We start from the raw sequence: 16301 nt of genomic DNA on the forward strand, positions 1-16301 counted from the left end.
AGGTGGACCAGCCTTTCAACTCATGGAGAAGGCTCTTGCATCTGTTGGCGATCCTGTGCTATCAGTGCCCCTGTCCTCCTCTGGACCACAATTTACACAAGACACCTCTGGTGGACACCGGGTACAAAGGCCTCAGGACACACTCCCACTGGGCTCCTCTTGCGGTGTCTTCTCCAGATTCTCCCTCTGAGGAAGTTCATCGTAAGAGTTTGTGTAAGAGGAAGCACGTGGACTCCCCAGAAGAGTCCCTCACGGAAGACACAGACTTTGATGATGGGGAAAGGTCCCTCGGTCACCCTTTGAGGTATCCTTTGGAGATATCCTCGAAATACTTAAGCAGAGAGGTGATTGGCGGCCCTCTAACCCGACCTCTGAAGAGTCTGTGTTCCTGCAGGCCTTTCGTGCCCGGCCCCCTACCTCTTGGTTACTCCACCTGCCGACGACCTTGTCCGGCTCGTCGTGCAGCATGCTTGGAAGTCTCCTGACGTCATTGACGCCATTCCCCTCAGGCCAGATAAAATCCTGTCCCCTCCAGATAGTGAGCCGCACTGGTCCAAAGGTCTTCCTGTAGATGCCTTGGTGGTGGCTGCTGCTGCAACAAAGAAGGATCTGGCGGAAGAAAGCCAGACTGTCCACCCGTCCAACAAAGAGTTCCGGGCGCTGGACAGATTAGGGAAGTGTACCTTTGCATCAGCAACCTTTGCAGTCAGGTCCCTGAATTATATGGCACATTTTACTAGGCTTCAAAGAGACTTATTTTCTGAGCTTTCTGAAACCTTGGCCGGAGCTGTGTCTGATGAGGTCCAGGACAAAGTGGCCTCACAGTTAGCCACCCTTGAATCTATTTCTAACTCCTCCATGTGTCTGATTTCTCATGCATCAGAAGGAGCAGCTAGAGCAGTGGGTGCAGGCATAGTCATGAGACGGCATGCCTGGATGCGCTTGTGTGATTTTGCGGAAACTTTCAAGGCTTCCTTTCTGAATGCTCCCATTGTAGCCTCTTCGTTGTTTGGACCCAAGGTTAAAGACGCACAAGCTAGGTGTGAACAGGACGGTAATACACTTTCTGCCATGGGTGTCCACTATTCTTCCCCTCAACAGGCTTTCTCCAGAAACCAGAAGACTGGGAAGATGTGGCACAAAAAGTCTCCTGGTTCTTTCCATGACACATGAGCCGAGTTTTCCCCTAGAGGCAGAGGGCAAAACTCTTATGGAAGGCGCCCCTTTTGGGGCAGAGGAGGTCCGCGTAACCAGGGTTCCAAAGATTCTTTCTCTGGCCAGTCCTACCAGCACTCCTGAAGAGCGGCCCAACTGCTTTCCTCTGGAAGCGGTTGGGGGTCATTTCTCTTTCTACCCTTCTGCCTGGCTAACCATTACCAGCGATTCTTGGGTACGAGAGATAATAACCAGAGGTTATCATATTCCCTTCGATCTTTGTCCCACCCCACTAAGGAGCTTACCCGACGTTCCACCCAGTCAAAGGGTAGAAGCAGCATTAGAGATTTCAAAGCTGCTAAGAAAAAGAGTCATCCAAATAGTCCCACTAGACCAAATAGGATCCGGATTCTACTCAAGATTATTTTTAGTGCCAAAATTGACTGGGGACTGGAGACCAATTTTGGATCTCAGTGTACTAAACAAATTCGTAGAAGTACAGAAATTCTGGATGGTCACAATACAGTCTATCCTCCCACTACTGGAGGCAGGCCATTGGATGTGCTCTGGAGATCTTCAAGATGCGTACTACAACATAAAGGTGGACAGACCATCGAGAAGATTCCTTCACTTCCGTGCGGGAGCCAGTCATTACCAGTTCCGAGTACTGCCCTTTGGACACTCTACAGCCCCCAGAGTGTTCACAAAGTGCATGGCAGTCATCGCAGCTCAGCTGCGACTGCAAGGATTCTGGGTGTTTCCATACCTAGACGACTGGCTCATCACAGCCCCCACCAGACATCTATTGGAAAATGCTTTGGCATACTTTCTTCACACTGCAGAAAGGTTAGGCATAACTATAAACTGGCATAAATCCAACCTGTCCCCATCCCAATCCATAGAATTCATTGGGGTCCTGTTGGATACAAAGAACTGCACGGCATTGATTCCAGAGCACAGAATTTTAAGGATACAACAACTCATATCCATCCTCTCAAGGGAAGATCGACAGCACATTCTGTTCTCCAGCTGTTGGGTTCCATGGCAGCTTCCATCACCATTGTCCCCCTCGTGAGGTTTCACATGAGGCTTTTACAATGGTTACTACTCACCCAGTGGTACCCTTTTCAGTTTCCTCTCTCATCCCAGATTTGGGTGACTCAGAGATGCAAACAAGACTTGATTTGGTGGATGTCGCAGAACCTGTTGCAATGGTCTCGCCCCTTCACACCCCACAGCCCAAAGCCACAGTGACCACGGACACCTCCCTGATGGGGTGGGGGGGCTTTTTCAGGGAAAGTCTGTCCAAGGCACGTGGTCGGGCCTAGAGGCTCATCTGCATATAAATGTCCTAGAACTGAGGGCGGTGCTTCTAGCGTTGCAAGCATTTCATCCCCTCCTTCCATCAGGGACGATTGCCATACAATTGGACGACATGGCTGTAATCTGGTACATCAGCAAACAAGGCAGAACCAAATCCTACCCACTCTGTTGGGAGGCCTTGAAGATATGGCACTGGGCGATGGCTACCAACCGCTTTCTTTTAGCAACACACATTCCCGGGAGTTCCAACGTGATAGCAGATAGGTTGAGCTGGTGCATTCTGCAACCACACAAGTGGTCTCTGAATCCTCTTATAGTGGCAGTGATTTTCAACCTCTGGTATTTCCCTTGCTGCGACCTTTTTGCATCCCCAACCAACTACAAGTGCAGCAATTACTTCGCCCTCATTCCCCCTCGGAGACAGTTGCCCAGGGACGCTCTAGTCCACGATTGGCCCTCAGGTCTTCTGTATGCCTTTCCCCCTCTCCCTCTCATTCCCCAGTTCCTGAAGAAAGCCTGCCAGTTGAAGAGCAAGATAATCCTCATTGCGCCATATTGGCCTCGGCAAATTTGGTTCCCCTTCTTATGGCCTCACCTGCTAGATCAACCATGGATTCTCGATCCAACTCCGGATTTGATCTCCCACCCGCAGAACCTGATTCATCCCAACCTGAACAGCCTGAAGCTCACAGATTGGTTCCTCCACTACCAGTAATTGCCAGACAGACTGATCTTTCTTCCCCAGTACATGACATTCTTACTGCATCTCATAAGTCTTCCACCAGAACTACTTATCTCAGCAAGTGGAAAAGGTTTACCATTTGGCTGAAGGAAAAAGAGATAGACCCTTTTTCAGCACCAGTGCCGGTAGTACTGGAGTACCTGTCAAGTTTATTCCAATCTGGCGCCTCTGCTTCTACCATTCAAGTTCATTTGGCCGCAATATCTAATTTTCACAATGGTGTCCATGACTCTTCTCTTATGTCACACAAATTATGCAAGACTTTTCTAAAAGGTGTAAATCATTTGAAACCCTCTTTTAGAGAACCTAGCCAGCCATGGGATTTGTCTTTAGTCCTGCAAGCATTGACTGCGGCTCCTTTTGAACCAGCTTTTTCATGCGACCTCAAGTTTCTTTCTTGGAAAACTTTGTTCTTGGTCGCCATTACTTCGGCCAGACGTATCTCTGAACTTCAAGCTCTATGCATCAAACAGCCTTACTTAATCTTTCATAAAGATAGAGTGTCATTGAGAACTAATCCTTCCTTCCTGTCAAAAGTGATCTCTGAAATGTCCATTAACCAGTCCATTGAATTGCCAGCTTTCTTTCCCAATCATGCTTACAGAGGAGAGTATTGTCTACATACCCTTGACATTCACAGGCAAATGTGTTTCTATCTGGACAGAACTAAGGCTTCTCGCAAATCAGATCAACTATTCCTGGCCTATTCTGGTCCTAGACTTGGATGTGCTGTTTCTAAGGTCACACTGGCTAAATGGTTAAAAGACTGTGTAACATTTATTTACAAAACTCACAATATTCCTTTGACTACAGCAGTTAGGACTCATTCCACTAGGTCGGTCACAACTTCTGCTGCCTTTTATGCTAGAGCTTCTTTACCTGACATTTGTGAAGCTGCAACTTGGGCTAGACCCCATAGCTTCATCAGCCATTACAAATTGAATTTGGTCTCCAGAGGAAGAGCGTCCTTTGGTTCAGTGGTGTTCAGGAATGTCCTTCCATGAGAGCCTCCCAGGAATAAAGGTAGCTGGGGACTCTGTCCCAGGCGTAAGGAATGAACAAGGATTAGCCATATCCGATAAAGAAGTTACATCTTACCATAACATTCCATCTGTATTGTTGATCCTCGTTCAGTCATTACGACCCTCCCTCCTTCCCCATCCTCAGGCTTATAGTGGATCTCATCATCCTGTTCCAGTAGGTTCTTTGACCAGAGGTAGCCTCTACTTCCTTTGACTTGCAAACTCAATCTGTCTGAGGTAACAGGGAAAGGGGAATTGTGGGTAAGAGTTTAGCTCGAGAGATTGTGGCCATCGCAAGCTTGGAAGATGGCCGGCCCGGTTCCGAGGTCGGAACTGATAATCCAGGCTTAATGGCCGAACGAGGATCAACAATACAGATGGAACATTATGGTAAGGCATAACTTCTTTTTATGGGAAATGCATAGCCTTTATTTCTTCGAGATGGTCCTGGATGGGTTCTAAAACTGCAGAAATCCAGTAATAACATTTACCAAGACTTTACAAAAGAAATAGTTCGTTCTTTTGTTCATGGAGGCAGGGGAGATGTTCAGGTACTAACTGTCATGTTTCCAGCTTGGAGAATCTACAGTTAATTCAGAACTACTACCTCTCAGTACCAAACTTGGTTTGTTTATTCGGAGGAAAATTACTTCTGCTTTCACAGTTCTTGGCCTAAGTAAGACACTGGAGAGGTATATAAACCCAGATGCTGTGATTTACTGTGAGGTTTCCTGAAGAAGATACTCTTCGCGGCTTCTTACCGAGGAATGTTGCACCAGTCACCTGCCTAAAATTTCGGACATACATGTTTAAAACAGACTTGGAGTACTTCATCCCTAAATTACATGCTTCGGCCTTACCAGCATGCATGATTCAACATTCCCTGTCTCTGTATTCTTGACATTTGCAGTTCATCAGAGGAGTTCTAAGCATTATTTCCCAAAACCACCTTGTATCTCCTGTCTGGGACCTGAATTTGGTATTGGAGAAACTGCCCATTCTCCCATTTGAACCCATAGCATTTGTGGGACTTGTATTTTTGTGGCTGTAACCCCTGTCAGGTGGATTTCTGAGCCCTAAGCTCTGACGTGCAAAGAATGATACACTGTCTTTGATAATGATAGTCTCCTTAGGAACCAACTCTTCTTTTATTCTCAGAGTGATTTCAGTCCAGCTCCACTGTGTACTCCAGACTGAGGAAATAAGAGAGACAGTCTTGCCATGACTCTTTGCAAACAACGTAGGTTCTAAGGAGGAAAATGAGTCTTTTGAGAAAATCTAGTCAAGGCCTTCCAGTGACTAAGCAAGTCTTGTTCTTAGGCAAGCATTGCCTTGCATGGTTAGCTATAATGCATCGCCTCCTGTTATGACTGCTATTAGAAGTGCTACCTGTAAGATGAAGATGCAGTCCTGTCAGTGATGCACTTACTGAAGCTGCCTTTTACAAAGAGTCTTTCCTTTTAGGATTTGTGAAGGTTTACCTGGAGCACAGTATGCATGCAAGCTGCTCATGACACTGCTAGGCCAGAGGTGGCTTTGCCATTGTTCGTCCTATGGGGCATGTTGCACAATTTGTCCTCCTGTCTATGGGGTAAAAATGACTGCTTTATATCTTCTTTCCCTCATTTGGATCCTTAGTGTCGGAATGTACATTCATTTTAGGGATACAGTAAACTGCAGGCATTTTTGGGTCCATTCCTTTTAAAGGGTACATAGCCAAAGGACCAAGGGGGCATAAAACTGATACTTTTGAAGGTTTCACTAAAATCAGAATGGTACGAGATGGGAGTGCATGCACACCTGTTTCCTTATCCACTCCTAGAGCGACCTGCACAGTAGTGGATACCTTTGTCTAGGGATCCATGTCTGTAACTGTAGGAGCCGTCAGCCGGAAGAACGGAAGGTCATGCATGGAACAGTGGTGACTCTGCTAGTGCAGATGTATACAGGCCCCTCCCCATGCAAGTCTATATCTGGCATCTAGAAAGAACTCTGTCTGGGGTTGATGTCTCCCAGCAGCAAACAACCCAGTTATTATTCTTGGTGCAGGCAGGGCCTTACTGAAAGATATCCTATTCTGATGAACACAACACATAACTTGTCAAAACAGCAAAACCAATGGAACCAACAGCAATTAACTGCACAGATAACGATACAACAACTGCAAAAAATAATAATAAACTGTGCAGAAACACAGGTGGAGCAATAATAAAACATACAAGAAGGTACAACTTTTAACAAAAAAATTTTTAAAAATAATGACATACATTTTTTGTTAAAAGTTGTACCTTTTTGTATGTTTTATTATTTTAATATATATTTTTAACAAGTTAAATTAGTTAATTAGGAAGTGATATAATGTGGCTTATTGTTTCTATAATGTGATTGGTTCTTTTGAATTTGAATAGGGTATTTAATAAGTGAACTGTTCCAGTTTGTTGTCTGATGAAGCAATTAGAGTATGAAAGCGCTTACGATATAATAAAGATTTTACAAGAAGGGTGAACGGTTTCATTTGCTCCAGCCATGTTTCTGCACAGTTTATTATTTTTTTTGTGGTTGTTACAACACATAACTTTTAGTTATGTACTCACCATAACTTCAGATGTTTGGGATCCATCTCGCCTACATTCTGACTGATGGGTTCGAGAGATCTCCGGCTCCCGACTGGCACGCTTTATGCCAAAGAGCGAAGTCTCTTATTGGCTGAGCTTACTATATCCCAGGATGCACCACTACCAGTCCCCAGATCTAGTTTGTCCGCATACATGCACATGCACGCCCTGCTTATATAACATCGCCAGATGAAACAAGATAAAACAGTAGAACTGAAAACCGCTCAATCTCTTCTGATCTCCAAGGCAGGGGAAGGAGGGTAGGTATTATGTAGGGCGAGATGGATCCCAAACATCTGAAGTTATGGTGAGTACATAACTAAAAGATGTTATGTGATCTTCTGACTGATGGGACAGCCCCTAGCACCTGAATCCTGGGTGGCTCACTGGAAAACACTCCTGAGTACCGTGGAACCAAATGATGCTTTTAGATGCCACATCCAATTTATAGTGGGAAATGAAAGTGCTTGGATTGGACCAAGTAGCAGCACAAATCTCAGAAATAGCGAGCTTGGAATGAAAGGCTATAGAAGTAGCCATAGCTCTGGTAGAGTGGGCTTTGATAGATGTTGTAAGTTGCTTATTTGAAGAGGAATAAGCCTGAGTTATACAATCTCTAATCCATTTGGAGATAGTAGCTTTTGTGATGGTTTTACCCAATTTATTTTCTGAGAAGGACACAAACAACTGGTCTGATTTAGATAGAAGCAAATTGCCTGTGAACATCCAATTTATGGAGAGTGTATTCTGCTTCATTGGAGAATTTTGGGAAGAAAACTGGTAGCTCTAGAGACTGTTGGAGGCAGAGATTAGAACAGACCTTTGGGACAAAGGATGGATTAGGCCTAAGTGATACTCTATCTTTGTGGAAATGGTTTAATAGACAGGGCTTGAAGCTCTCTGAACTCTTCTGCAGAAGTAATTGCAACTAAGAAGGCAGTTTTCCAGGACAGATATTTTAACTCACATGGCACTAAATCTAGATCCCACTGAGGCGGATGAAAAACTGGGGGTCTTAATAGACCCGCACCTTTAATGAAAGTTTTTGCTCATCAATGGAGGATCCATGGACTCGTGAAATTTAGATAGTTGGACTTTAATAGTAGAGACAGAAGATCCTTGATTAAACAGGGATGTTAAGAATTTCAAAACCTCTGGGATAGATAGCAAACCTCTTCCACTTACTGAGGTACAATTTCTTAGTGGTGGGGTACTCCTGATGCGGGAGTCAGGGAGAAGAACCTTTGCACTTGGTGTTTAGTGGAGTTGCAAATAGGTCATTGTCCTGCTTAATCTGTCTGCCAGTATATTCGATTTTCCGGAATGTGGGCAAAGGGGTAAGATCTGGTCCTCCTTGCTTGTTTAGGTACCAGACCACCGACATGTTGTCTGTGTGGATGGTGATTATGCCCTGAGGGGAGAAACCCCAAGGCCTGTAGGATAGAATGTGGGAGAGAAGTTAGATGGAAAAGCCAGATCCCTGAACTACCTGCCCCAGACAATGCCCCCCACCCTGTCTGGGAGGCATCATGTGCAATCTTGCCAGAGGAACTAAGAGAACGTGGCAGACATTGAACCTAAAACTTGTAGAACCATCTTGGCTGGGGCTTTGGATCTTGAAATCAGAGCTTGAACTTGGCCCTGTAAAGTTTGGATCCCCTCGGCAGGAAAAGAAAGCATCAATTTTTTTGTCTATCTCTGCTCCTATGAACCTTATGCTTGAGAGGGCAGCAAGACAGACTTTGACCAATTGAATGTAATCCCCAGGGTAGCACCCAGGAGATGGTGGCTTTGAGGTTGTCCATTAGTAGATGCCTGGTGGTGGCAGTCAGATACCTCCTGGACGATGTATCGGTATGTGATAATAGGCGCCCTTGAGGTCTATGGAGCACATCCAAACATCCTTCTCCAACAATGGGTCTGCTGAGATCCAATATTGGTCTCAGGTCCCCTGTCTTTTGGCACTAAAAGAACCTGAGGATTTTCGATCCGATCTGGTCTGGGGGGGGATGACTGACTTTTTAGCAGCTTTAAAAAAGCTTCCTGCGCTGCAATTTCCTTTGACTGGGTGGCGGGTCCGGATTTTTTTTGGACGGGGGGGTGAGTGTGAAATGGATGGCAGCGTAAGGGTGTGTTTTTAACTAGGTCCAAACAAAAGAGGACTCCATCAAAGGGAGCGGCCATGAAGGAAGACACTGTGTGCCTGTGCCTTACCCACCCCCTTCGGTCAAGATAGGAAATGAGCCCATCTACGCCTTTTAGTTTAGTGAAAGGAAACTTCTCGACAGGGCAGACAAAATTTAATGGGGACGAAGGACTGGTTCCACGGGTATGATGTTCTCCCTATTCGACAAACTAAATCCAGAAGAAGCTCGTCAAGGGCGGAGACACCCAGGAGGCGGAGGGCTGAGCCCCCCAAAGGCCTTGAGGACACTGACTCATCAGCAGAGGGGGTTTGATATCCAGCAGCTGCTGTTTGAGGATAGTCCACTTCTTTTCCCTCTCATCTTCCCTTCCATTCCTCTGAAGACAACTCAAACCCTCACCCGGGTGGGGGAACCCAAAGGGGGGCAACCGCCAGCAGGCTCAGGGGCCTGCCCACGACAGGGGAACTGCCCCCCACCCAGGGCCCCCAGGGTAGTGCCGAGAGCCGGAAGAGATGTCAAGAAAGGCACTCAAGATAGCTCTGAAAGCCCCTCCCCCAGAATCCTGGGAGTGTCCAGAATCTGGGGCGGTCCGTCCGATAGCCGACGTAGCCGGACGACCAGCCCCGAGGGGGAGGCTCCGAGGGGCCAATGGGGTCAACAACAGGCCCCCACCCCCGCCCCAGTCCGCGACATCCAAACTCCCCAAACCGGCCCGGGCCCGGGGTTGGAGCCGACCGCGCCACCCTAAGATCCCCACCTCCAATAGCGCTTGCTTCCACGGAGCCGGGCAGTCAGAGGAGGAATAGAAATGAGATGGGTTTGCTATCGGGTTCAAGCCAACTGGATCCGACGGAACATCGCCTGGACTTTTCTTTAGCCGGAGAAGGAGAGGATGCCAAAGTTTCTTCAAAGGAAGGTTTTATCAACAGGACCCTTGAGAAAAAGCGTGACACACACTGCATGACTCTTGTAAATGTTTTGCACCAAACAATACACAACAGAGCGAGTGATCGCCTGTGATGGACATTTGTGAAGAATAGCCGTTAAAACAGCTTTTATGACAAGAACAGAAAAATTCTGACAGAAATCTGGGACTGGTAGTGGTGCATCCAACCCATCAGTCAGAATGTAGGCGAGATAGGATCACATAACATCTGTCCATTTTGCTAGGAACAGTTTCTTGATGAATCGGGGTTTAATTGAAAATTTGTGACAGTGATGTAAGTGTACTAAGTTATTTTAGTGCAGTTTTTTTAATAAAAGTTTATTGATTTCTGTTATTTTTCTTTCAGAACAGGCAGCAGACTTGGCATTTCCTAGTTCAATACTTTCTACAGCTTCTTGCCAGTATACCATGGTCCCTCTTCAGGGAGTGTTGAGCCATGCTCCAAATGGACTCCCCCTCAGAAATGGAATAAACGCTGCATTTAATGGAGGAAACTACACTTACGCTGTTGCCAAACACCTGGAGTACAGTCCCGGCAGTTTGCCTCTGGTATGTATCTCAGCTCTTAACAGTTATATAAAAAAATTAAACTATACAAACCACAGATGCTCTAAAGCAAAAAGTATGGAAATGTAAACAATGGACTTAATCAGATCAAGTCATCTGATGAAATCCATTGTTTACATTTGGATGGAAGTGCTTATCTTAATAAACTTCTGTACGTTTTGCTTTAGAGTGTCTGCAGTTTGTGCAGTTTGAGACTTTCTTGTCCGCAGTTCAAATTTTTTGGGGTTATAGTTATATAAAAAGTAGTTATTGCATTGACTTTAATTGTTGAGTGGATGTTTTCAAGATAGGAAAACCCAATAAGATAAATGCTGTATTGTGGGAATATGGTGGTGTTTATATTAAAAGGATCAAAAAACAGATTAAGAATGTAAAATTCAGTTTTTAATGCCAGTGCATTCCTATTGAGTAGAGCGACATTAGAAGTAATGTAGCATCAATTAATTTTCTAAGGGGCTTGAGTGTTTCTTGGAAAGCAGTGGATGCAAAGCATAAATCAACCCTGGATGGGAAGCCAGTTCTTTTGAACACACACAGACAGACAGACAGCACACACACACACACATGCAGGCACGCTTACATTTAGAATGACAGCGGTTGTAATTACAAGATGGAGTAGTCATCTGAAGACAAATGACTAATGTCAAAAGTAACCTTTGTATAAATCAGTTTTACTTTTCTTGGAATGGATGTTGCATTGTCCAGAATGTCATAGATAGCGCCATCCCATTTCGGAGACAACACAGCTGCTGGATTTCTGCTTGCAGCAAGACTGGAATCTGGTGGGAAGGAAGCACCTGTGGTGGGAAATTGCAGAATACCCGGCAGTGACCCCCTTTCATTTGGAGATTAGGCAGGTCTGTGATATGGTGTAGAGGAAGCCTCTGCTGATGACCAGAGATCGCCACCTTACCAGTAAGAGTTTCTTTATACATCCTAGAGGTAGTACCGAAGCTGGCATCATTCTGAAGCTGTTCTGCCAGTTTGACGAAGTGAACAGTCATCTGGTTGTAGGTCCATCTTGCATCACTGAAGTGACCAAAGTTTGGTTGGTGGGTGAAGAGGCCATGACCAGAGGAGCAACAGAGTAAAGTACATTGTAAAAAAAAGTAACAGGATTTTTTAAAAAAATTCTCTGTCTCTCTTAACAGGAAAAGGTGGAATGCGATACACTTCTGGAAGAGAGTGTGGTGAGAAATGGTAGCCCTGGACAGTGTCTGTATTCAGAGAGGTATGTATTCGAAATTCTGGGAATTATTTTTTCAGATATGGGAAGAAAAGTCACACCCTTTTTTGTCTCTATCAAGCATAATCTTTTTTTTAATGTCATGATGATACTAAATTCTTATTGTTACTTAAAAATCCATTATTCGAGCTGTTGGTTTTCCTTTCTTAAAACAAAAGCTTCTCAAATTGGGAAACAGTTTGGATTAAGGCATGTGAAGTTGTACCTTTTTACTAAGTTCAGTAATTTATGATACTTCATAGTACTTATCTAACTCCCCAGAAATTAGCCTTTTTGTTTGTTAGTTTGGTAAAAAGGGCTGCACTAAAGTATAATACCTGTAGAGGCAGTTGTTACCAAAGTCTTTCATATTTTTGGTCATGTAAATCTATCAAGTCTGTAAGCTGTATCTGTAGGTAAATGTCATCTTCTTTTGGGTATCCTTACTCCACATATTCGGATGGAAGGTAACATTTAGGACATACTAAGTTACTTCTTGGGTGTGAAATCTTTTTGTGTCCAAACATTGGAGTAAAAGAAAAGATATTTCACTGAGACGTTGTGGCTCCAGACTTCTAATAGCTTTCCCCATTTATGATCCAGGATGAGCCTAGTTAGCTGCACTGAACATTGACGTGTTCCAGTCCTGGCAGATCTTCAGTATCCTGTAGTAGCTATTTGTGTGGTATTCTTGAAAAAAAAGGCTTTTACTTTGTACACCCATTGTTTTTGGTTAGTATGTGATGTCTTAAGTGCTGTATATCTGTGGTCATAAAATGGACTTCTTGTATGGAATGTCGATGAGTGTTGCTACTCTACATTGTCTTATCTGCCTTTTTTTTTGGCTTTGGCAATATTGTGTTGGCGGTGCAGATAATTAATACCCTCAGCTTTTAATGAGCTGCTTCTTGGACTCCAAGGTTTGAGTCTGTCAGCCTCCATTTGCATGTTATATGACTGAGTAAGTCATTTAACCAAACGATGCTATGTGCCTGGTGAGTAGTTGTGTTAGGTTCATCAGTATTAATAAGGAGAAATTAATTGTAGGCACTAAACAGCCTATAGTTGCAAAGTACCTTGCTATGGTAAGAGAAAACAGCTCTTGTACTTTACAAAAAAAAGCACCAAACCAGGCATGTCCAAGAGTCAGCTTCCGGTGATTTCTCCTGTCCACCTGGAGAATCTGGGCATACTGGGGCAATGCAGCATTTGCCTCATGTACATAGACAACCCACTCCTCCTACCACCCAACACTACAACCTGCGAGAGATGCACTTACATAGCCAAACTGGAAGCAAAGCTGTCTCCACCCAAGATTGTGCTAGACAGTCAAGAGGAGAAGGTTAGCACCCGCATTATACCTCAAGCAACACATAGCCCTTCTAAACCCACACCACTAACACCCACACATATCAACACTAAACCTACATATGTGGAGGCCCTTAACAGTAACCTGTCCAAGCAGCAAGGACCTCCGAAGCTGAAACGCAAACAAACACCAATCACAACTAAAGTGTCACATAGCTCACAACACCAGTGTGCCACCCAACAACAGCCCCTAAGGCAAGACAACATAGCCAACACTTAGTCATAGGTGACTCTACAGTCAGGCACACTGATGTCCCACTCACCAAGCTGAACAATGAGAAAATTACAGTCAGCTGCCTGTCTGGTGCCAGGATCCGCCAAATAACGCATGCACTCGGGTCACTCCACAACAAGTACAAATATGACTGTCATTGTCCATGTTGGAGTGAATGACTTGAGATGTATCTCCCTGGACTACAAAAGAGACATGGAAGAGCTTAAGGATCATGTGGCCCAGGCAGGTATGACCCTAGTCCTGAGTAGCATCCTACCTTCGCCCAGAATGATACCACAGTATAAGGACAAAATGATTGACTTCAACAATTGGCTAAGCTTCTGGTGTCATTCAAAGGGGATCTAGAATCTGTCTGCCTGGAACGACATGAGTGACAGACCACGAAGCTTTGCCAGAGATGGTTTGCACCTGTCGCCCCTGGGATTCAGGTTACTGGCTCAGGCTCTTGCCACCCCTATAGTGCCTTTTTTAGGCAAAGTTCAAAGGACAAAACCACCACCGTAACAGGTACAAGCATGCAAAATCTGAAGATAATGCTACTCAAAGCTAGAAGTCTAAACCTCAAAATGCACTCTCTCAAGGCACTCCTAAAAATGGAGAACATCGATATCTGTGCAGTAACTGAGACCTGGTTCAAGGCTCCATAGAGCACCCCTGCAATACCAGGCTACAACTCATACCACACTTTTTGGTCACCAAACCAGGACCGAAACACTAAAGGTGGAGGAGTGTCCATATTCATCAAGGATATTCACAAAACCAGGCTAGTTGCCTTACACAATGCATCTGAAATTCTCCAGGTGCAACTAACACTAGATAAGACTGCAATCCAATTTGTAGCTTGCTACAGATCCCTCACCATGCCCCAAGATTCTCACTACACCTTTCTAAACATACTGGAAAATATTAAGATACAACCAAACACCCTAATACAGGGTGATTTTTAACTACCTGCCATTAACTGGGAAAACTACTCGTGCACCAACACCTTTGCTCTTGGAATTCATAAATTCCAAATGCCCTGGATCAACTAATCCTTAGTCCCACCAGGGGCTCCAGTATCCTAGACCTGGTCATTACCAACATGGGAAATCAATGCTCCACAGCTATGGTCACCCCCTCGTTGGTCAGGTCTGACCGTAAGCTAATTACCCTTGACATCCACATCCCACCCCCACCCATTAAGGAAACCTCCATAAAAAACTTCTCCAAAGCCAACTTCATGCTACTCAAGTCAGAAGTGACAAACTTCATGACACCCATGCAGATGGGAACTGAAAGTTCGGCTGCTGAATCCTAGACTAAGGCACTGTACGAGCACATCCACTCATGCATGAATCGTGCCATCCCCAATAGAACCAAGACGCTCTCCTCCAAAAAAGGAAGCCAATCTGGTGGTCCTTTGCCGTAAACAAACTTTACAACAAAAGGAAGAAACTTTTGCAGAAAAGAGGAAAATCCCAGGATGCAAAATAACTTCCTTACCAGCCTCAGTAAGAAGCTGAGATCCCTCATAAAATCCTCCAAAGCTAGTTACGAAAATAAAATTGCCAAAGATTCCAAAGACAACCACAAGGCATTCCATAGCTATATTAAGAATCTAAATGGCAATGCTCAGATCTGCTCTGAGATACAACAGAATGGCATTAAATATACTGATCCCAAGGATATTGCCAATATCCTGGCAGATCGATTCAGTGCAAACTTCATCCCCTAAAGGGCCCATCTCAATACTGAAAGATTGCCAAATTCCGGTAATAACGGCCACACAGGTAAAAAACGCACTCTCCAAAGCTAAGAATACAGCATCCATGGGACCAGACGACATCCCAGGCTGTGTAGTGCATAAATTACAAAATGAACTGGCACCTCACCCATGTATCATGTTTAATCATAGCCTCACCTCAGGCTTCATGCCCACTGAGTGGAACACAGCTACAGTTATCCCACTCCACAAGGGGGGATCCACCTTGGATCCTGGGAACTACCTACCCATCAGTCTGACAAGCCTGATCTGCAAGGCCATGGAACGTATTATCATGGAACTTATAAACAAAGACATTGGCAACCTTCAAACACTGGACCCCACACAGTTTGGGTTCATGAAGGGCCATTATCTCCTGAACCTGATTGACTTCTTTGAATCAGTCTCCAGAGCCGTGGACAAGGGTAAGGTGGTCCACACAGCCTATCTGGACCTCGCCAAGGCCTTTGACACCATCCCCCACTCTGGAATCATAGATAAACTTACAAAGCTGGGCATTAATCCCTATGTCAGTCAATGGGTTGTCAGCTAGCTTACTGACAGAACCCACACTGTAAAAGTAGCTGACTCCAAATCCAGCTCCAGACAAGTGGAGTACCTCAGGTTCAGTCCTGGAAACGCTCTTGTTTGGCATCTACTTCTCTGAAGTACAGGCCAACACTAAGGGACACTGGCTAACAAAGTTCGCAGATGACTGCAAACTGGGAGCCATTATTGAATCCCCAAATGATATGGATATTCTACAAAAGGGCCTTACAGAAACAGATCCTTGGTGCCAGAGCCATGGGCTCATGCTCAGTGCCAAGAAATGTATAGTTATCCCCTTCTGGGAAAAAACATGTACCCGTGAATTACCACATAGGTGGCAGTACACTAAACACCGAAAGTGTGATAAGAGACTTAGGGACACAGGTGGATGGTGATCTCACCTTCAATAACCACATTGCCACAACAGTCAGGAAATCCTTCTATGTGGCACACCTGATCACTAAGGGCATTTCATCCAGGAAAAAAGGAGGTCATTGTCCCACTGTACTCATCCCTCATTAGACCCTTTATAGAATACAACACCCTGTTTGGTATGCACCTCTCAAGACATCTGCAACAACTGGAAAGGCCACAGAAATACCTCACTAAAAGAATCACAGGCCTAAAGCAGATGCCCTATGCTGACCATCTGAAAAAAACTCC

The 16301-nt window shown here is 44.9% G+C and overlaps 1 protein-coding gene across 1 annotated transcript in view; it reads left to right on the top strand.

The window, feature by feature from the left end:
* BOC (BOC cell adhesion associated, oncogene regulated) overlaps positions 1-16301 on the top strand; it is a 321403-nt gene that overhangs the window by 291724 nt on the left and 13378 nt on the right. Inside the window, exons 16-17 of the mRNA XM_044073144.1 lie at positions 10297-10499; positions 11669-11748. Of these exons, the coding sequence (XP_043929079.1) occupies positions 10297-10499; positions 11669-11748 (283 nt within the window). The remainder of the gene's footprint in view (positions 1-10296; positions 10500-11668; positions 11749-16301) is intronic.

Source organism: Protopterus annectens, chromosome 5.part1 (genome assembly GCF_019279795.1).
Source record: "Protopterus annectens isolate FY-2018-M chromosome 5.part1, PAN1.0, whole genome shotgun sequence".
In the NCBI taxonomy this organism is placed as follows: Eukaryota; Metazoa; Chordata; order Ceratodontiformes; family Protopteridae; genus Protopterus; species Protopterus annectens.